Below are 22,070 nucleotides of genomic sequence, written 5' to 3'. Positions count from 1 at the left end.
TCTCTTCACAATAATGGTCAAAGAACATTTATTTCAATTCAAGGCTTTTATTAATTTATCTTCAGTTTTATAGTTTTCATCATACAGGTCTTTCATATATTTTATTAAATTTATTCCTCTGTATTTCATATTTTTGATGTTATTACAGAAGGTATTATTTTATAAATTTCTATCTCTAATTGTTTGTTGCTAGTATATAAAAATGCAACTAATTTTGCAAATCGACTTTGTAGCCTGCCATCTTGCTAAGTTCACTTTTTACTTCTATGAGCTTTTTTGTAGATTCCTTCCTTAGGATTTTCTACATAAAAGATAATATCTTCTGTGAATAAAGATTATTTGATATTGTTTCACGCATCTGTCGCTGGTTTTGGTTTTTTCCCTGTGCCTCGTTTTGGATTGTTTCTAATGTCATATTGTCAAGGTTGCTGATCTTTTCTTCTAAGTGTCACTTCAGATATAGTATTTTTTATCTCTAGAAATCCTACATGTGTTTCTCTTTTTTTAAAAAAAAAATACATTCTACTTTTCTCTCATGTTCATGTTTTCCTTTACCTTCTTGGATATATGTGGTATTTATAAACTATACCCATGTCTGATAATTCCAACATCTTGTCACTTCTAGGTCTTTCCTGTTGACTGGCTTTCCTTTTAGGTACGAGTTATATTTTCCTGTCTTTTTACATGTCTCGTAATTCTTGACTGGATGCTGGTCACTATGAATCTTACTGTTTGGTGCATTGGTTTGTTAAGTGCTTTCAACAGCGCTGGGTTTTGTCCTGGAGCTCAGTTAAGTTACTTGAAATTAGCTGGATGTTTTCAAAGTTTGCATTTAAACTTTTGTTAGGGCAGTCCAGGGCAGCCTATATAGTCTAGTGCTAATTTGGCCCCACAAATCAGGGGGCACAATTTTGAGGCCTCTTCTCAATGCCTTGTGTATTACAAGGTCTTTCTATTCTCGCTGGTTTGGGAGCATGAACTATTCCCAGGCCTGTTATTTCCAAGACTTTTTTCTGCCTATTCCTTTCTGATTGTTCTTTCTCCAATCTTAGGTAGGTTCTTCACATACATGCACAGATCGGTACTCTGTCAAAAGATTCAAGGAGACTCTTCTGCAGTTATCCCATAGCTCTGTCCTTTGTCTTTGTGTAGTTACCTATACTCCACGGCCTCCCAAAACTCTGATCTCTATCTTCTCTACTCAGTGAGACGTCCAGGCTTATTGGGGTTCCACCTCCTTGCACCGTGGCCTGGAAACTACTGCTAAATAGCAAAGCTAGGACAATTAAAGGCTCACACCATGTTTGAATCCCTTCTTTCTGGGATCATAGTCCACCAATACTTGTTATCCAATGTCTGAAAATTATTATCTTTTATATTTTTTCCTGGATTCATTCTCAATTGTTTTCGGAGGAAGGGTAAATCTGATTACTGTTGCTCCATCTCAGCCAGAAGTGGAAATCCACTACTTGTTAATGCAAGCTCCCAGGTGATTCTAATGTGCAGTCAGTTTTGAAACCCAGTATGCTAGTGGCTTTGATTTCCTTAACAGAAAATTTCTGAGACAGCACACATTTTTCCTGAGCTGCCCAGCTGTGATGACACCTGGAAACCTCTGTCCCCAAACTGCCATATGATGGTTAGCTGATACATTCAGAGAAACTTTTCATCCAAAGAAATGCCAAACAGCTACTTTACAAAGAAACTGAGAAACCATTATTCTCTGGAATAAGGTTTCATATGGAGATACTTCTGATATAAGATACCACAAAAGCATGCTTTAAAGCATGGGAGCAGGAATAAAATAATTTGGAAAAATCAGTCTCTTCCTGAGTTATTCCAGAAAAACCCTATCTTTTTAAAATTTTTGCCTTACAGAAACCATTCATAAAAAGCACGTTCAACAGGAAAAATTATATAATCATCAACCAAAAAATCAGTCACAGAAATTTTACTAGTGTGACCTTCAATACATTGAACCTTGTAAAAGAAATTAATTAAAATACACAGGCTCCTATATGTACATAGAGGTTTCTTCCCATCCTTCCAGACATTCCTCTGAAACTTACCCTTTTCCAAGTAAGACCTTGGGGCCCACGGTGGGTCCTCTTCAGCATAAGGATCACTATACTCAACCACGGCTGCCTCTTCCTCTTCGTAATCTTCTGGAGGAGGTGGTGGTGGCGGGGATTCATCAAAGACTGGTTCTTCCACAGGTGGTGGTGGAGGTGGTGCATCTGAAACTAAGAATGTATCAAGCTGGTAACAAAACTACACTTGTGCAAAGTTCAGTGTTTCCTATCCAAGCGCCTATGTTCATGGAATATAAACCTAGACCTGAAAATAATAATCTTTAAAAAAAAAAAATGAGTAGGCAAGAGAAGTGTCCCCCCCCAACTACACTGTTTCAAATCTCCAAGCTTGACTTCCTCCTCCCTTTGGGTTAGTGCTGATGGATGGTGAATAAAGTATAGCCAAAATGATTATTATTATTAACTAAGCTTCTGGACTCTATTTATGCTAATACATAATCCATTCTTTCAAAGAAAGATCAGTACAATATAGTTTGGCTTTACATTATAGCCAAGGAGGAGTGGTTACCAGAAATATTAGTAATTTAGACATTTTAACCATATTCCGTTTATAACAAATTATGAGTCCAGTGAACAAATTTTAATAATCTGCCACATTCCTCTCAATGAATTTAAAATATTTTTTTTTACCAAATTAGTGGGGTGGAAATCACAAACATCTCTGGGTAACTTCATCCATGAAGATATTTGTGTCTGTTTCATTTTATTTTTGTATGTACAGAATTTCAAGTAATTCAGACTAACTTATGACCCAGTGATTTAACATATTTAAATTGTGTTCTTACAGAAATCTGCTTCCACAGTTCAGGTGTCAGAATGCAGTATCTAAGCTGAGGGATTGAATTAAATGAATTTTAAATCAAATGGGTTTTAAAATATGCAGATTAGCCATATCAACACCATACTCTCCTGTGCTCCAGTATTCTTCTGATCTGCAGCCACTCTGTACTCATGACCCGTCTACTTTATGAACCTCAAAACTTTCTTTACTCAGTAAAAATAATCCTTTTAGTTCTAATGGGATTTTTAGTAAAGAAAAAATATAGATACATGATTTTTGCATATACTTTATGGACAAATTACATGTGGTTATGGTAAGAATCAATAATATATCCTAGTTGCATTGATAAGGTAAGGTGATTAAACAAATGCACAGAAACAAGGATCCAAAGAACTTTGCCTTTCAAAACAATCACCTTGAAAAATTATACCAGAAAATTACTCAAAGATGCTGCCACTGCTCCTTTTTTCTTAAAACTGCCTCAGAGTCAGTGTAATAAGACTAACATAAGCTACTATTTTTTACTTAAAATGTTCCAATTACTCAGCACTTCACAATACATTATTCACTTAATCTTTATTTTAATCTTTACCTTGGGAGATAGTGTTTTTAATCTTCATTTTATGGATGTGGAAACTGGCTTTCCAAGATTAAGTAAGTACTCCTACAGTAAGTGGAAGAGCAGGAATTTGAACTCCAATGCCTCTAATATTAAAAGCTACATTATTATGAGATGAGATCAGTTCAATAACTTTAAAGTCATGTTTCATTTTTCATTCAGAAACATCCAACTGTAAGCCTATTATGGCCAGCTACTATGCTCAGCACTGGGAATACAGCAGTGAGCAAAAGTCATGGAGACATGGACAACCAATCTTCCATTTATAGTTAAGTGCACTCATTGCTTCAAGTCATCATGGAAAACAGCAATAGACCAAATCTTTTATGTGGGTCAGGAAAGGCTTCCTGGAACCTGAAGGATGAGGAAAAATTAATGGCCCAAGGTGGGGGTAGATATTTCATGTCAGATGTAACAAAGGTAAGAAAGTAGGAACCCTTCAAAAGAGCTGATCAAAGTTCAGTAGAAAGAGACCTGAGGAAGCTGAAGAGTACTAAGCAGAAGGGGCCTTATAACAGTCTGACCTCTCTCCAAAGAGCAATGGGGAGCCAGAGACAGGTTTAAGAACAAGATAACTGTATTACTTAGCCCAGTATAACTGGTTCCAAATAACTCCAGACTTCTTCCAAACATAAAACTTAATATATCTGCTACCAGAGAGTATCTTCAAAATAATGTACTTGAAAGCTATAAAGATAACTCCAAAAGATAGGTATATATCTTTCCAAGGTGAATGTTTTGAAGAAGACAACATTCATTTGAATGTATAAGTCTTGCTATGTCTATAAAATCAGTCAGGGCTCACCTTATATACAGAGTTTCTTGTTTGTATACATTTTGTAGGTGAGAAAATGTATACAACTATGGAAAGAAATGAGAAAAGATCATCCTAAAAGGTATTCACACTGTGGGAAGTACTGGAGGTGCTCATGGGTACCATCCACTAAACAGAAGTAAAACAGACTATTTTCAGAAATTAGCAAACGGAGATGCAAAGGTACCCGAAAGAGAACTGAGCCCTCAGGCCAATACGACTGGATTATAACCAGTTAAAATACAAGAAAGAAATGTATCGATAAAAAGGGGGCATTTAGTTAGCTGTGGAAGCACACACACAAAAAAGGAACTAAAAGTGTTTGCTATGTGTCAGATGCTTTTCTAAATGCCAGTGAAGAAAACAAGCAAAAATCCCTGCTCTCATAGAGCTTCCATTCTAGCACTGGCGATGCTCATTTCCAAAGGAGCAGGAGTCTTAAGCAACAGAATGCAAGTATTTCTGTTCCACTGGTGAGGCCATCCCTGTTATGAGATGTAGGCACTGGGCTACAACAGCCTGATGACATTATCTCTTTCATGAGTGTAATTCCCCTAGTTCAGATTTCACACTCATCGTGCAACCTTTTGATTGTGCCATGCCTCCTATATAGACTGCTCACAAGAGAACTCATCTATCATAGAGACTATGTTCACTGGTCTCTGTAACAACAATTCCTCACTAAATGCTGATACAGATCTCCTGCTTTGTAGATATCAGTCTCCTGAGCTTCCATTTTAATGCTTCCCTAGAAGAAAACTCAACCTGTCAGTAAAATTAGTTATCTGTTAGCATCGCTCAACACCAGACCACAGGCCAACTTAAATTCATTGCCAACCTATGAGGCATCTTGGGAGGCAGACTGACAATTTGGTTCTCTGGGACCCACCGTGGCATGGTTATCTTTACGCCTGCAATCACAGGACTGGAGAAAGATTCTCAGGCCAGCCACAAAACCCTAAAACTCCAGTGACAGACCAAGTGTCTGAGCAATCCAGAGAAGGGCGGGCTGCCTGGTAACTAAAGAGCATCTCCTCAATTAGATGTGATTTCTCTTTTTACACATGTCTTATTTTATGTTTGTCTTATCTTCACTAGCAGACTTTAAGCTGTTTGAAAGTAGAGAATTTCATCTTCATTATTTTATCATCCACACTAGTGGCTCATACATTGAGTGACTTGTTCATAATAATCAAATATCTGACATACTGGTGAATGAATGACTATTCAGCCAATCATATATAAATGACATTTTACACCTATAATCTGATCTACAGCATAAAGAAGACATAAACTTACTATTTTCTTGGACTCTGGCCACAAATCCCATTAAAGGTAACTGAGGAGTTACCTGTAGGATGGAGGGAGGAGGAGGAGCAAGAGATACTGCAAAAACAAAAAAGGTGTGGAGGATAAGGGGTAAGGGCAAGTCACATTAAAAGGAAAGGATAACACAATAAAACAAACATACATGGGGGGGAACCACTGTGCATCACCATTTTACAAGCGGTCTTAAGGCGCTCTTTTGAGGGATAAGTCATTAACACAGAAAACAAAGTGTTAGGGAAGTTTTAAAAGCTTACAACAGGAAGCATTTATCATATACCCGTCTATTCTAAGATACAATGGCAAACTGTCTTTTCATACAATAGCATGTCTTTTCAAAAAAAGAATTTCTTCAGATTACCATGAGTAGTTTGGTTTTCCAAATTTTACCTTGGAGGTTACAAGTTTAAATGTTCATCAATACAAGGGAAAAAAGACCATTACATGCCAGCATCCTAATTTTATACTTTTCATTACTTCATTAAACAGGAAAAAGTAATTGGTAATTAAACAAATATTTACTTACTTCCCATTAAGGGGCAAGCACTCTGCTAAGAGACCAATATCGAAACCATTCTCTGTGAGTCAGGTTTGTATCTTTACAGTTTCTCACAGTCCCAATTCATACCACCTATTTCAGGGACATTTTCACCGTGACCCTACAGAAAAATGCTCGCCTCATTCAAATCATTCCTTTCCCCACAAAGCTGTCTTTCCCTCTTAAACACCTAGTAAGCATCTAGCACTAGTGAGTCTTCAACAAACATTTAATATACGTAAATATACACATAAGCCAGGTACATGTCAAACAACTTCCAAAGATTAACTCTATAATTATGGTTTCCTTCAGAATGGGTAAACAGTATGATGTGCATTTTCTTACAAAGAGAGAACACCTTTATGAGCTTCAAATCACAGGTAAGACTAATAAAACTAAAAAAGATATATAAGACTCACTGCCCTCAAACAAATCACATTCTAGTTGGGAATGGAAGGTAAAATAATAGCCCCAACCCAGCAATACTTGCAGCAATTCCCTGCAGGTGGTGGTGGTGGTAGAAGAGGCAGTGGTGATGATGTGGTGTTATGGTGGTGAGGAAGGGGGCTGGGGTTTGGGCAGGGGGCTACAAAGAAATAACCTCTGAGCAGGTACCTGAAGAAAAGGAGTTCTACAAGCAGACAAGGGTTGAGAAAGACAAGCTGAGAACCAAGTGAGGGGCAAAGGCTTTGAGGTATAAAGCAGCATGACAAGTTTACAAACCAAAAGTATTTCCATATGGCTGGCATAATATGCCTGAGAGAGAAAGTACAACACTTGAAAGATGAACAGGTGGATATGTAACAGGGAGGAATCTTAAATGGTAGCTGAAAGACTGCTTAGTGACAACAGGTTGGAACTTCAAAGTCACTTAGCGGGTCTTCCCTGGCAGTCCAGGGGTTAAGGCTGAGCTTCTGCTGCAGATCAGGGAACTAAGATCCCACATCCTAGGCGGTGCTAGTAGTAAAGAACCCGCCTGCCAATGCAGTAGAGATCCAGGTTCCATCCCTGGGTTGGGAAGATCCCCTGGAAAAGGAAATGGCAACCCACTCTAGTAAGTATTCTCGCCAGGAGAATCCCATGGACAGAGGAGCCTGGTGGGCTACAGTATATGGGGTCCCAAAGAGTCAGACATGACTGAGCAATTTAGCATGCACAACACACAAGATCCCACATGCCTCAAGGTGCAGCCAAATAAATAAAGTCACCTAACATCAGAAACCTGATTTGCTATTTCCTTGCTATTGGAGCAGCAAGTTATTTAACTTGTTCAAATTTAAACCATAAATGTGAAATGAAAGATATAATGCAACCTACTTTACAGTGTAACTGCAAAGATTAAAAAGAAAAAGAAAGGTATACAGGAAGTCTAACTCAGGGCCTGGCACACAAAAATCAAGGCAATAGAAGCAGAAAGAAAAAGAGAGAACTTAGTAACAGTGTGGACAAAAAGAGTATTTGGTAACTAAGATTTAGGTATCACATGAAGGAAACAGCTGAAGATATTCTTAGATTTTTTTCCTTCCTAACTATGAAGGTAGAGGTGCCATTAGCCATATTAATGTTGGTGAGTAGTACAGGGAATGAAATAGGCTGGAAGTACAGGGAATGAAAAGTCAGGAAGAAATAATGGTATGATAAATAAGAAGTATGCAAGTAACTTAAGCATAAACATGGGAGGCAACTGGAAAGTCTGGGTTGAATTTGTAGAAACAATCAAGAGGTACAAAGGTGGTAGCAGTTAGGAGAGGTAATAGCTGTGCTGTGGGTAATTGTAGGGAAAACATGTACACATATTGTGCGGACAAGAGTTAACCTTGTGATTCTGAAGAATAGCCGAGATTTAAGGGACAGAGTCACATAACCCTAGAAATCGGTAAGTTTCTTTAAAAGATACCTTTTGGATGTGTTTTTTATACTTCTTGGCAGCAAACCCTTAAGTTGTGTGTCAGTCTCCCACTCTTACAGGCCTAGAACAATTGCTGATATGTTCACAATACTCGGTTTCCAAACTTGGGGTGAGAAGACACAATGAACGGAGAAGATAGCAGAGATAAAGCAGGTAAAACTGAAAAACAGCAGCAGAGAACAACTGCACTAGAAAAAGTGCATATGTTCATTTCAAATAAGAAGAAATTCTCCTCTTGTCTGTTAGCACCAATCCCCCCAACCTGTAACGGAGAAGTAGGAAATTTCCCACTTCAGTTTTTACCATTAAAAAAAAAAAAAGAAAAAAGAAAACAATCTAGTATTGAGCTAAAAAAAGAGTGATTAGGCACCTAACTTAGAACAGGCTTTTTGTATGTGGATTAAGTTGGGTTTTTTTAATGATTTTTTTTTTTCTTTTCTAGTTCTGAAAGTGAAAACCTGAAACCACAGTGGCCTTTTTAGGGACGTCTACCAACGGCAGCCCAGGTAAAAACTGATCCCAGACCTTCCTTAAATGGAATTACTTTATAACAAAACAAGTTAGGTTTTTCAAAGCCTGTCCAAGGCATGTGAAAAAAATTCAGTTTCAAATGGAGCTTACAAATGTTGCCCCAAATTCTATTTTTGCCCAAGGCAAACTTTTTACATGATGATCCAAATTAATTTAGTTACCATAGCATTTTCTTTCTGGTCAGCAAGATTTCATCAGAAAACCTGTGAACCAGAAGATCCTACTTTAGACTAGATTTATCTTCCTTAAAGTTGAATTGAAAATGAACTATTTTAGGTAAATTTAAGCAGGATTTTGATGTGAACAACTGTTGCAATATTCAGTTCTAGTCCAAGTAGCTCATGAACAGGCAAGAGCATAAAGCAACTATCAATTTGTTTCCATTTTCTCTGGTTGATTCATCATACGACAACCCTTTTCCTATATCACCAAAAGATCTCCACATTTAGATTCAGTAAAATTATGTTCACATTACACAACAATGAAGTTAATGTGAAGAGAAAAGCTCAAGAAGACACTGGAGTTTATAGAGAGATCTTAAGTAGAACAGTTATAAAAACTATAGCTTATGTGCACTCAGCAACATGTAGATAAAAAAGGTAAGGCAAACCAAACTTCAAGGATGAGCCTGTGCTGATGAAATATACAGAATTCCTAAGCATGATCTTCCTGATTATTCACAAAATCATGGAACATCTTTGAGGCTTAGTGTGTTAAAAGGTAAAAAATTTTGAAGAAAGATTAGACTATTACATTGTTTTGTGTGTGTGTTTTACAGCTTTCTAAATACTCTAAGAAAATTAGACAAAATAGCCACTCTAAATACTATTTCTGAAACCATTAAAGATATCATCTTTAGAGGCCATCCATTTGATAGTCCATTCAAGTTTAGTTACTAATATTTTACATTCCAGTGAGGAAATAATGTAATCATTTTAAAAGGGAAATGTTTTCTAAATATGGATAGGAGTATTACTTAGGAGTATTTAAAAGTGAACCTAACTAATCATACTCAGTAAGAAGAGCTTTTCTGATGGAAAAGAATATGGTTGTCAAATAATTATCACTCCTGTAGTCTCAGAAGAGTTAAATGAATTCTATCATTTTTGTTATTCCTTTTCAAATGAAAAAAAAAATGATATTATGCCAAGAAAAAGCAGCAAATTAACCCACATAATTTAAAAACAGAGCTTGTATTTTTAATGATGAAAAGGGTCTATTTGGTTTACTGATTCATCTGATAATATACTTACATTTTTCAGTTTTTCCTTCATTTTTTGTTCTCCCTAGAGTAAGCATTCACTAACAGACACTAAAGACTGCTGAAAATGAGGATTCAAAAACAGCTTCTGGATATGGCTCTTTATTTATACTTTATTAATCCCTCCTCCCACATCTGTATTCTTCTGGAGATTACAGTTATGCTATAAGTTAATTATCATTTAGAGAATATGTGTTATGGCTTTTCTTTTACAATATCACCAACCCAACATTGCTTTCTCAATGTTTCTTTTTAGTTATTTTTAATAATATTCAGGGAAGCCTGACATCTTCCCTATATAAAACACCATTCTCATTCAGAAATTCCTTTCTCACATACTTATACCTAGTCACGTTGCTTGGAGCCAACATTCTACTTTATGGATTAGATATTTTTAGTCTTTGTTATAATATGAATGGTAAAATGTAAGATATCTTTTACCAAAGGCCTTAGTACTTAAAACACCAGATTACTGATTTCCTGTTGTTAAGGACTGAATGTATCCCCCCAAAATTCATATGAAATCCTAACCTCCAACGTGATGGTATAAGGATGTGGGACTTTTGGGAGGTGTTCCACACAATGGGATACTGCTCAGTCACAAAAAGGAACAATATTTTGCCATTTGAAGCAACATGGATGGACTTAGAGGGCATTATACTAAAATGTCAGACAGAGAAAGACAAATACTGTATGATACCACTTTCATGTGGAATCTAAAAAATACAACAAACGAATGAATATAGCAGAAAAGAAGCAGATTCACAGATACAGAGAACAAACTAGTGGCTATCAGTAGGGGGTACAATATGGGGATTGGGAGATATAAACTACTGGACGAAAGACAGGCTCAAAATAGCATATTAAAAAAAATTGTTAAAAGGCATCGCCAAAACAAACAAACAAAAACAAAACCCCCAGAGAGCTCTCTCTCTTTTTCTGCCATGTAAGGATACAATAGGTTTCTCAGGGTGGCTCAGGGATAAAGAACCTGCCTCCCAGTTCAGGAGACATGGGTCAGGAAGACGCCCTGGAGAAGGAAATGGTAACCCACTCCAGTATTCTTGCCTGGAAAATCCCATGGACAGAGGAGCTTGGCAGGCTATAGGCCATGGGGCTGCAAAAGAGTCAACCATGACTTTGCAACTAAACAACAACAAAGATACAAGACAGCAGCCCACAACCTAAAGAGGGTTCTCACCAGAACTCAACCATGCTGGCACACTGATCTCTGGCTTTCAGCCTCAGAACTGTAAGCAATAAATCTCTCCTGTCTATAAGCTACCCAGCCTATGGTACTTTGCTATAGCGGCCTAAACTAAAGCATTTACCAAAGTAGGTTAACGTATACAGATGTACAAGTACAAATATACTTGTATATTCTTCTTCACCACTGAAGTGCTTCATATTTATATTGAAGGCAAAAACTATTAAAACTTGTGATTAACCCTAGTTCTCTCTTGATGATGACAAGATGAATGATAAACTAATATTCTTGTTTCTTTGGCTGGATTAGATTAAGAAACAGTAAGAACCACATAGGATTCAGTTATGTCCTGATTAAAGTGTTCCTTTCATTAACTTGTTTCTGAAATAATCCCATTAGAAAACAATTACTGTGCTTTGAGAACTTGGCACTGCATATCAGGTGTTCTATGTTTTCATTCCTATGTTATAATGCCATTTCAAACTCAAACCAAATATAGTAGCAGTGCTGTTAAACTTAATGATGCACAGAAAACCTCACTGAATTTACGTTCACATGAATCCCCGCCTGTCAGCTCACTTCCTCAGAGGCACAAAGCCATGTCAAGCCTCCAGCTGCAAAAAATATGCTCATAAAACACAAACCTGGGATCATTTTGTTAAATCAGGTAATTAGCTACTTGAGAAAACACAACAAATTTTCTCATTCTAAATATAAAAAACAAGGACCATTTTAAGACAAGTGGGAATAATATGAGACTTACATAATCATCTAAAGCAGATAAAATGAAAGTGCATCTAACAGCCTTAGAATCCTGGCTTACAAAGCATTAAGTCTTGCAAAAAGAGGGTTTCAAAAAACATTATTTAATTAAAAACTTTTTTAGTTTAGAAAAAAGCACTGATTATTCAACTAACAAAGTTGTAGTCATCCTCTTTAAACAAATACCAAATCCCTGGAGAAGAAAAGCAGAACTTAATCAAGAGAAGTGCATAAAAACTAACTAAATTGCCTCACACATTATGCTGAAGTCTCAAAAATCTCAATTCACTTTATACTTCCCATGAGTGTGAAAAATACTTTCATTAACACTCATTCCTTAGAGTCAGTTATTTTTCTACTTTAACATATACTTTCAAAATATATGCAAAATCAGATTTACAAAGACATGTTAAAATATGCATTTAAAATACAATACATACTTAAATAAGCTTCAAATAAATTCCACCAAGAGGGTTCTCATAGGACCAGTATATTGGTATGCACATGTACATAGCATGAAATACCCCTATACATACTTTCTGAATATCATGTATACTTGGTCCCAAACTGTAATAATGAAGCATCTCCCAGTTCCATTATGGAATCGGCCCATTTTAGATTGACATCATTCTTTTAAAACTCTATGTTAGGGTAAAGAAGGGCATAAAGATCATAAGCAATCACTGTTTAGACTTCCTTTTGGAAGTCAGGGAGAGAGCTTATCTTTAGCAGAACTATGAAACAGGCCATATCTAACCAATTACAATTTAAAAACGAAATATGCATTTAGGTAACAAAAGAGCATCTGTACAAATATGGGTTTGGAACACGATTTAAAAGTAGAACGTAAGAAAAGACAGGCGTATCTGCCAAAACGAAGCTCAAAATGAGTTAAAAAGAATGGCACACCCAAAATCATTAAGTGTGATCAAAGACAGCAATAAGAGATATATACCTGTATAACTGAAGCACTTTGCTATACATGAAACCAATACGACATTGTAAATCAACTACACTTCATGAAGACAAAATTTTAAAAAACAGAATAACCCAAAGGATTTAAAATTAATTAAATTTTAATTATAGGTTGTAATTTGGTCAAATACTAGGAAAAGAGCAACAACTCTTATTTAAGACTCATTAAAAATGCACATGCATATTTCTCAAAATAATCTAATGTAAATTTCTTTTAAAAACATGTCTATTTAAGTGTCACTAGCTCAGCTGTGTCTCTTTGTGACCCTATGGACTGTAGACTGCCAGGCTCCTCTGTGCACTGATTAGACTATAAATGTGGCATTTAATTTACAAGAGGGACCCAAAACAATGAGAGGATCTGAATAACAAGGGATTCATTCCACATTCAACAAGTAGTTACCAAGCATTATTCCCAGGATGAAACAGATGAAAAACTGTTTACAGCTTTTTACATTACAATGTGGGCATCCTCCTTCCCACCCTCCTACCCTTGGGAGGGTAAGAGAAAGATTTTTTTTAATCTTAAGGTAGGTAGGATAGTACAATGGAAATAACAGGGAACTTAAGAGTCAGATGACCTCAATTCAAATCCTAACTTGACTACTATCTTAGTCTGTTTCCTCACCTGTAAAATTCAGATGAAAATGATCACATGATTGTAAGAATCAAATGAGGTAAAAAACAAAAAAAGTATTCTTTACTCTGTTTATGTAAAAGGGGGATCAAATTTGTTATGCAAGACTCCAAAGGATATAACAAGGTTTCACCAAAACATAGACAGATTTTAGCTCCATACAATTCAGGGCTTATCCAAAATGGAATAATACTAAAGGTGATCACACATGGGCTTACTGGTCTCTTGGCAAAAATCCAGAAAAATACACCAAGTTCACATAACACGTCCACAGCAGTCATAGAGAATAATATTTGCTCTTACCCTCTCTGGGGAAGAAGCAAAACAAATGACTGTTAAGTATTAAATATGTGCTATTTTAGTTCCTCTGTACACATGATGCAACTGAAAGATGACTCTTATATCTGGATCAATTTGTTCAAGCCACAGTTGTTCCATCAGAGGTTTGCTAGCAGAACTGCAGAAGACAGTGTAACTGCCCACCACAAAGCACCTTCAAAAATATTTCCCTTTTCCTTTGCTACTTATAAACTCTGTTCATGTATGCTCAAATTTCATTAATTGCTACAGCAAGGATATCTGACTAAATAAGAAGGAAACACTGTTCACCGCAGTATTAATTTAAAAAACAAATGATCACTAGCACATTCAAAAACATTCTATTCAGAAAAATTAAGTTCTACAACTCTGTATGGAAACCATATGTTGATTTTTTAAAAGAACTCGAAGATACAGTATCAGCAACCTTGTATTCATTCTTTCACTCATTCAACAAATAATATTAATCATCTACTGTATACTAGTCATTTGCAATTAAAGGTTTTTTTCTCTGTAATAGAAGATTTTTAAATTAGATACATTCCATGGACTGCAAAAGAAAGTCTAACCTGGGTTCTGGCTATAAAAAGGTCCTCCGTTCATCTGATTCTGAAGGCTTGTTTGTGAAGTGATGGAAGGAGGGCGTCTATAGGGCAAGGAGCCCCCTATTGTTGGGGGAGTGTGGCGAGCGGCAGGTCTATTCATGCTGTAGAACTGAACAGGATGACCTGGAAGAGGCAGAACATACACTTCTCATTAAAATTATCTCAGACAATACAACACTTAGGTACAATACCTGAATCTCACCAAGATTATTAAAAAATAAAAATATTTAGTTAATTTAACTGCTGTCTGACAAATATTAATGCAAAGTGACAGTTATTGCTCAGTTGACAGTATATCAAAGTGCAAAAAACAGGAAAGCAGGTAAATAAAATTATGGTTAGGTTTGGAAAAACTATACCTAAATACATTACTAATCAATATTATGAGTTTATTAAATTAGTAATTTGACAGGGTTTCACAGTCATCACAATTAAAATTTATGGCTCACTTCCTCCGCAAACACCAGCAATTAAACACCGAACACCAAGCTCAACAAGGTAAGAATAACATTTAGGAAAGCAAAAGAAAAAATGTTTGAAGCACAGTCTTATTCCAAAATAATAATAATAATAGTAAATTTAAAGTAGCAAACCAATTTGTTTAAATGAAATCATAAAAATTTCAGCAAAAGATCAAGTGGCATAATTCTGAATCACATTTTTCAATCAAAAATATCCTTCTCTAAAGTTAGATTATTTTGTCTTAAAATTAGAGTTTAGAAAATTTACAGTTATCAAAAAAAGCTAAGATACAAAAAGTGTATCAAAATATATCTAATTTTAGTATCATCCTGGATCTTGTTTATATTTATCAGCAATTTCACTACATTTTGCTCAGAGTACTTCAACAACTAATGCAAACAGAAGACACTCTTTCCTAATCCATCCAACTGCCGAATGCAATCAAGTCCTTAAATTTTATCTTTATTCCACTCCAACTTAAAATCATTAGCTAAGGGCCTACTGTACAGACAGATCAGTACTGGAGCACCCGTGAGGGAGAAGGGCAAGAGAAGAGAAGAAAGGAGGGGAGGGGAGGGGAGAGAAGAATGAGGGAGAGAGGAGGAGGCAAGAGAAAGGTGAGGGAATAAAAGGTGGAAGGGAGGGGAAAGGAAAGAAGAAGAGATGAGGGAGGAAGGGAGGGGAAGAGGCGATAAGAGAAAAAATCCGACAATTCATCTTTTCCGTGACTGTCAAATGGTTTTACATGCCTAAAACTGATCTACAGGAGCTATAAAATTGATCAAACTTGGATTCATACGGATACTCATTTAAAGAATGTTATAAAAGCACTCAAGAGCTGCTACAGGATTTACTCTTTGTATATATGACAGTATCAAAACCTAAAACTCAATTCTTCTGTATAAAAATCTTGAGTAGTCAAGCTTAAACATAATCCACTGTCAAGTTTACATAGCCATGGTAAAAATGTAAAAGTATGTAAACTAATAAACAATTATAAGAAGGCATATTCTGTCATTTGAATCACCAGATACACATTACTGGCATTTTAGGAATCAATCTGTAACATCCTAACACAAACCTAGAATCACTGAGTTAAAAACTCTGAAAACACCATTACAAATTTTATATAGTTAGATCCAGCCTAAAATCTCCCATGTTATAAGCCCTCAGTGATCCAAAGACATTACATAATAAAGATTCTATTCAAACCATTAACAAGGGCATTTATTCTGCTTTGAGTTGAAAAACAAAACTATAGTTTAATTACCACAGCCCTAACTATAAAAACCTAAGACTAAAAACTTATAGAAGAAAATAAGACAAAGATCTTTTTGACCTTATGTAAAGAGTTTGTAAACACATCAAAAAGCACAATACACAAAAGGAAAAAAAAGCAATGAACTGAAGTTAATCAAAATAAAGAACTTCTGCTCTTTAAAAGATACCATTAAGAGAATGAAAAGGTAAGTCACAAAATGGAAGAAAATATTTGCGAATCACAAAATTAATCAGACATATTCAGAATATATAAGAGTTCAATGAGAAAACAAACAAACCAATTAAAAAGGTGTGTGTGGGGGGAAGCAAAAACATTTGAACAGACATTTCACCAAAGATAAACAGATGGCAAATGAGCACATGAAAAGATGTTCTACATCATCAATCACTGGGGAAATGTAAATCAAAACCACACGAGAAACTATTACACACCTATTAGGATAGCTGAATTAAAAAAAAAAAAAAAAAATGTAATGACAATTACACAGCCTGCCAGGCTCCTCTGTCCATGGAATTCTCCAGGCAAGAATACTGGAATAAGTAGCCATTCCCTTCTCCAGGGGATCTTCCTGACCCAGGGACTGAACCCAGGGCTCCTGCACTGCAGGCAGATTTTTTACTATCTAAGCCACCAGGGAGGCCATCATGGCAGTACCCTGTACTAACAAGTATGCAGAGTGACTGGAAGTCTTACACACTGCTGGTGGACGTGCAAAACTATACACTTTGGAAAACAGTTATCAATTTTTTAAATAAAGTTAAGCATTCATTTACCATACAACCCAGTAATCCTACTCCCTAAGTTATCTACCCAAATGAAATGAAAGCCTGTGGTCACACAAAAGTCTGTGTGTGAATATATTTGGCAGTTTTATTCATAATCACCCAAAACTGTAAATAATCCAAATGTCCCTCAATTGGGAAAAGGGTAAACAAACTGGTAAATCCATTCAATAGAACACTACTCAGTAATAAAAAAGGAACAAAATAACAAAACATGTAATAATGGATAAATCTCAAATGCACAGTGCCAAAAAGCCAGACTCAAAAGATTACATTACGTATGCTTCCATTTGTGATATTACTACAAAGGCAAAACTTTAGAGGGGAAAAAAAAAAGATACAAAGCTTGCCAGGGGCAAAGAGTGAAATGAGTAAAATGGAAGGACTGACTACAAAGGGGGCATGGAGGAATCCGGGGACGACAGGGCTGTTGTGCACCTTCACTGTAGCTGTGGTTGTTATCACTGTATGCATTTGTCAAAACTCAAAGAAGTCACTAGAAAGGGTGAATTTTACTGTATATAAATTATACCTTAATAAAAAGAAAAAAGTATCTGGAGATTCAAAAACAGTACATTAAAGAGATTATAGTAATTGTTATTAAGGCATTCATTATGCTTTTTGTTTAAAAGAAAACTTATTGTTCCCTCATAGAACAGATATTCACTCAGTGCCAACTAGGAACCAGCACCTGCTATTAAATTATAATGCTGACTCTAAGTGGGGATGATTTGTCCTTTCTAGGCCTACAGCGGATTTCAAGATGTATTCCTTACTCCACTGATGCACGAGCATAACAGGACTTCCACATTTAAGTAGCTAGAGTGGCCTAACAGAGCTGTATGTAGATCAAAAGGACAGCTCAGGTTTAAACATACCCAGTACAGAATGCTTTTCTTAAAAAGTGTTGGTACAGAAACTAAGCCATAATACACCATCCAAAATGGGTGAATTAAAATGAATTTTTTAAAATGTCTTTTAAAACATTTAAACATTTTAAAACATTAAACATCTAGATACAGTAGCAACACACCACATACATTCTATGAAGTCCTTTATTAACTGGGCTTCCCAAGTGCTTCAGTGGTAAAGAATCCACCTGCCAATGCAGGAGATGTGGGTTCAATCCCTGCTTCAGGAAGATCCCCTGGAGAAGGAAACAGCACCCCACTCCAGTATTCTTGCCTGGGAAATCTCACGGACAGAGGAACCTGGCAGGGCTACAGTCCACGCACAAGAGTCAGACACAACTGAACTACTAAGCACAAGCACATGAGAAAAATGAGAAACTTTACCCTGATTTCCTCAGGAAATTCTACTCTTCAGTCATGTGCCATTTTCTAGTTAGCACATTATTCTGCAGATTTTTTTGTTGTTGTTACACAAAGCACAGACTAAAAACATGAAGCCAGAGTTCCAAGTAAGAGGAGCCAGAGCCAGACGACTGAATCGGCCTGCAAGGAATAAGCCAATACTCACCTGTAGGGGGAGTGGAAGAAACAACAGGGGGAGTTGGAGAAGTGAAGCCATCAGCAAGGGTCTGGGCACCCCCAGCAGCAGCGTCTGGGGCAGTGGAAGAAGGGACAGTTGCAGGAACGAGAGGGGTGGGGGCAGATGCAGAAGTAGCAGGAAGGGGTGGAGTACCAGCAGAGCCAGCGGGGGCTGAGGGGAGAGAGGAGTGAGAGGCGGCATTAATGAGGCAGTTCCATTAGGCAGGGTTAGAACAGGTACCAGAGAACTTAGTGTTAGATACTCAGTGCTTATCAATACCAAAGAATAGAAGAGAGTGTTAAAAAAAAAAAAAAAAGAATGAAGCTTATGTTAAAGGATTATTAGGTTTACAGCAAGTAATTCAAGATGCTAAGGATAATGATTTTTAAATTCATTAAAAGCATTCCTTTTTACCTGATAGTCAACACACTGGAAGAAAAGTGTCCCCTTTAAGTTGTTGTTTTGAACATAACATTCTGTAAATAGTATACAAAGCTAAACATAACACACTAGACAATAACAGCATTCCATTCTGAATCATACAAATCAGAAAATAAACATTCCAGAAATAAATATCAGGTAAAAAGAATTTAGAGAAATACAAACCTCTTTTTCATGATTTTTTTTCAAGATATTATCTCTGTTATTATAAGTAAATTAAATATGTAATTTTCTATCCTTATGTCTTCTGTGTCGGGTTTTTAAAACTAAGTTTCATGTCCTCAGATGAAACAAGTACATTTTTCTGTTTCAGAGAAAAGACAGTAGCATTTCAGCAACTCAAGTTCCAAGAGTCCACTAGATTGAACTGTTGAAATTATATCTGCCCAATCCTTTGTTACCAATATGATTCCTCACACTGAGACTGCACTGTGTCCAAAGGCATGAACTGTCATAACACCAGCTGGAGTTAAACATGTCACTCGTTCCAAGGTGCAACCTCTAAACACCAACCAAGACACAGCACCAAAGACATAAAACGAAATCACAGAGAAGTATGAGAACATAAACTGACAAATAATTTGGTTAAAAATAGCAAAATGTAGAAAGATTTCTCAACATTTACAGTCTTCAAGAGAAAAAAAATCCTGATTATGAAGAAAGCTCATAATTAAAATCAGAAACTGAAAGGACAAACTCAGAAAGGACAGATGAAGACGAAGCACAATTCATGCTTTACCTGGAAAGACACTGGGAGGAGAGGGAGTAGGAACAGCGATGGGAACCCCCACACTCCCACTTCCACTGTTCTCCCGACTGCTGCTCCGACTACTTGGGTGGCTTCCTCCACTACTCCCGCTGCTGCTACAGAAATAAGAGCCACCAAAACATAAGCATCTATGCACAGGAAGACATCACCAGCATTTTCCAGAATGTTCTGAAATGAATATAGCTACTAGATGGTAATTCAAAAGCCCTCCACTTCAGAGATGAATTTCTTTATAAAGGAAGGGAAAAAACTTGAGTTCAAGAAACTTGTTTTGGCCACCTTTTAATAAACATTATTAAAGAAATTGAGAAAAACAAAAATTCTCCATAAATATAAGGGATAAATATAAGGGATAAATGATGGGGCTCAACACATGAAAATAATATTACTTTCTTTTATTCCAGTTTAATGGCTGTCTAAAGAAATAGCTTTTATAAGAAGAACAGTTTTCCTGAACAAATTATTTGTCCAATTTTATTTGTAATGGTATCATGACATATTATGCCATATTGTTTTATTGCATATGGTTTTTCATCTGTAAAGTACCACCAAAAAACAACTTGAAATTTCCCGTATCTGGTCAGTGATTTTCTTTTTCAGGTCAACTATAACTATCAGTCTTGCAGAAAAGTTTGCACTTTGAGATGTCTGTTCTTTTTCAACTTCCTGGCTGCTCAAAGTTGCATCAGAACATGAGGAGAGAGAGGTGGAATCAGATGAGGTTTGGGGGAGTAGTGTGAGGAAAAGAACTTAGTGCTTGGAGAATGAGAGAGATTTAGCTGAAGTTATCTGAACAAATAATGGTGCTATGACCATCCCATTTTGCACTGAGGTAGAGAAAATACCTGTAAGTTCGATTTCTTTGATTCACAGAAGCTGTCCTCACAGGGCTCTGCTGCGAGGGAGCCATATTACGGGTTGGGCTAGGTACGTAATCATTTGGTACCACTGGAGGACGCACTGGCTCCAGTGTGCGATAGGGGGAGTGCCGCCTACAAAAAGAAGAGGGTATGTATTGTGTGATTAGCAAGTCTCGGCACAATATATTCAGAGTTGCCAGTAGTGAAATACAATTTGTACTCAGAGGTAGTAAAATGTGTTTTAATAAAACCCAGCTACGAATTTCCATCTTCCCTTAAGTATCACTTCTCCACCATCAGGGCTTTGATGTGTATTATTTTTTAGTCTTTGACCTCATTTCTCTATTACTAACTTCATTCTGAAAGCATGAAGTTTCTCCCCAAGGTAAGCCAATGTTTCCCAGACTCTCTTCTTAGATGAATTCAAATTAGTTTAGTCTCATGTTAAATTCTCCCAACTGCACTTCACAAACGCACTCATTATCTTCCTCACCCCTCTCTCCCTAACCAAAAATAATCAAAGATAGGGTAAATAAATCTACAGAGTCTGGCTCCACAACCCCCACACTGATGATCAACAGCAACCATTAACAATTCATTTCTCTATGTAATAAGTACATAGAAATAAAACTACATCCACACACAGAAATACATAATTTAATCTCCTCTCCTTCCGTTCTCACTTCACATCCTCCTTACCCTTCCACCATGATCGCTCTTACCTCTTACCCTCCTCAGAGTTTAACAGAGTTCAACAAAAAACAGATCACCTAAGTCTTTCTACCTTATTTACTCTGAAGTACAGAAAAGACTGTATTTCATTAGCATACTTCTTTTTCTCAAACTTTCTTCTTAAAAGAATGACAAGATCAAGAAAGGAAATATAGGAAATAGGATGCACACTGGTACACGAGCAATTATTAAGTTAATTCTCATCTTCAAGTTTCCATCTTTATGGCAATGATTAATACTCAACTGACATGAAATTGATATTGTGCAGATGAGATTCTGATCTTTAACTGGATCTAAAGATACGAAAATTAAAGAGCTTTTTTCCTCTAAAATGATGATGCTCACCTGACTTCTATATTTCTCAATAATTCACTTCCTCAAAAGCTCCCAAGGTTCCTTTAAATATTCTTCTCTCTCATCCACTCAAGTTTTGGCTGATTCTGGATGAGAACACTCTGCAATGACCCTGTTTACTCTACTCTCAAAATCCTCTTGCATAAACAAATATACACATTATTAAAAATAAATAAGGGACACTAGATAAGATATTGGGTCCAAAAAAAAAAAAAAAAGGAATGTTAGGGCCTTGAATTTAAAACACTGTAAAGAAGTTTAGGCTTCTCTGAAATTATGATGTACATATAAAACACCATAAAATAGGAAACTGATGGATTTCCAAACAATTTTCCCCAGACAATAAAAATGCTCTGTGTCATCACAGAAAACAGAACAAAAACCTTTGCTGACTAAGAACTCCACAGTGAAGTGAAAGTTGCTCAGTTGTGTCCGACTCTTTGTGACTCCATGGACTATATATATAGTCCATGGAATTTTCCAGGCCAGAATACTTGGAGTGGGTAGCCTTTCCCTTCTCC

General features: G+C 36.4%; 2 protein-coding genes across 57 annotated transcripts in view; one reads left to right on the top strand and one right to left on the bottom strand.

Moving 5' to 3' along the window:
- Positions 1-19,923, top strand: part of RAPH1 (Ras association (RalGDS/AF-6) and pleckstrin homology domains 1) — a 134,629-nt gene extending 114,706 nt beyond the window's left edge. The window contains exons 16-22 of one of the 7 annotated variants that reach the window (XR_014080065.1): positions 3,656-3,761; positions 4,337-4,389; positions 6,171-6,222; positions 6,484-6,551; positions 8,101-8,233; positions 8,523-8,586; positions 19,148-19,923. The gene's annotated coding sequence lies outside the window, so the exon portion shown is untranslated. Of the gene's footprint in view, positions 1-3,655; positions 3,762-4,336; positions 4,390-6,170; positions 6,223-6,483; positions 6,552-8,100; positions 8,234-8,522; positions 8,587-9,901; positions 10,116-19,147 lie in introns of those variants that run through there. The other 6 variants (XR_014080062.1, XR_014080066.1, XR_014080063.1 and 3 more) reach the window with 6 other exon arrangements.
- The window catches only part of ABI2 (abl interactor 2), a 99,923-nt gene that overhangs the window by 10,204 nt on the left and 67,649 nt on the right, over positions 1-22,070 (bottom strand). For 7 of the 50 annotated variants that reach the window (XM_081582037.1, XM_081582040.1, XM_081582027.1 and 4 more), the window contains 6 exons: positions 20,449-20,595; positions 19,574-19,698; positions 18,382-18,564; positions 14,341-14,499; positions 5,607-5,693; positions 2,070-2,243 (listed from right to left, as the gene is read on the bottom strand). In XM_081582037.1, coding sequence (XP_081438163.1) covers positions 2,070-2,243; positions 5,607-5,693; positions 14,341-14,499; positions 18,382-18,564; positions 19,574-19,698; positions 20,449-20,595 — 875 coding nt within the window. Of the gene's footprint in view, positions 1-2,069; positions 2,244-5,606; positions 5,694-13,423; positions 13,427-13,719; positions 13,762-14,340; positions 14,500-15,359; positions 15,458-16,690; positions 16,716-18,381; positions 18,565-19,570; positions 19,699-20,448; positions 20,596-22,070 lie in introns of all 50 variants that reach the window. The other 43 variants (XM_081582054.1, XM_081582030.1, XM_081582031.1 and 40 more) reach the window with 23 other exon arrangements.

The sequence above is a fragment of the Giraffa tippelskirchi genome, chromosome 3 (genome assembly GCF_054371585.1).
Source record: "Giraffa tippelskirchi isolate mGirTip1 chromosome 3, T2T-mGirTip1v1.2.pri, whole genome shotgun sequence".
NCBI lineage: Eukaryota > Metazoa > Chordata > Mammalia > Artiodactyla > Giraffidae > Giraffa > Giraffa tippelskirchi.
Note: the sequence above shows the minus strand (reverse complement) of the source record. Positions and strands in the feature narration are given on the sequence as shown.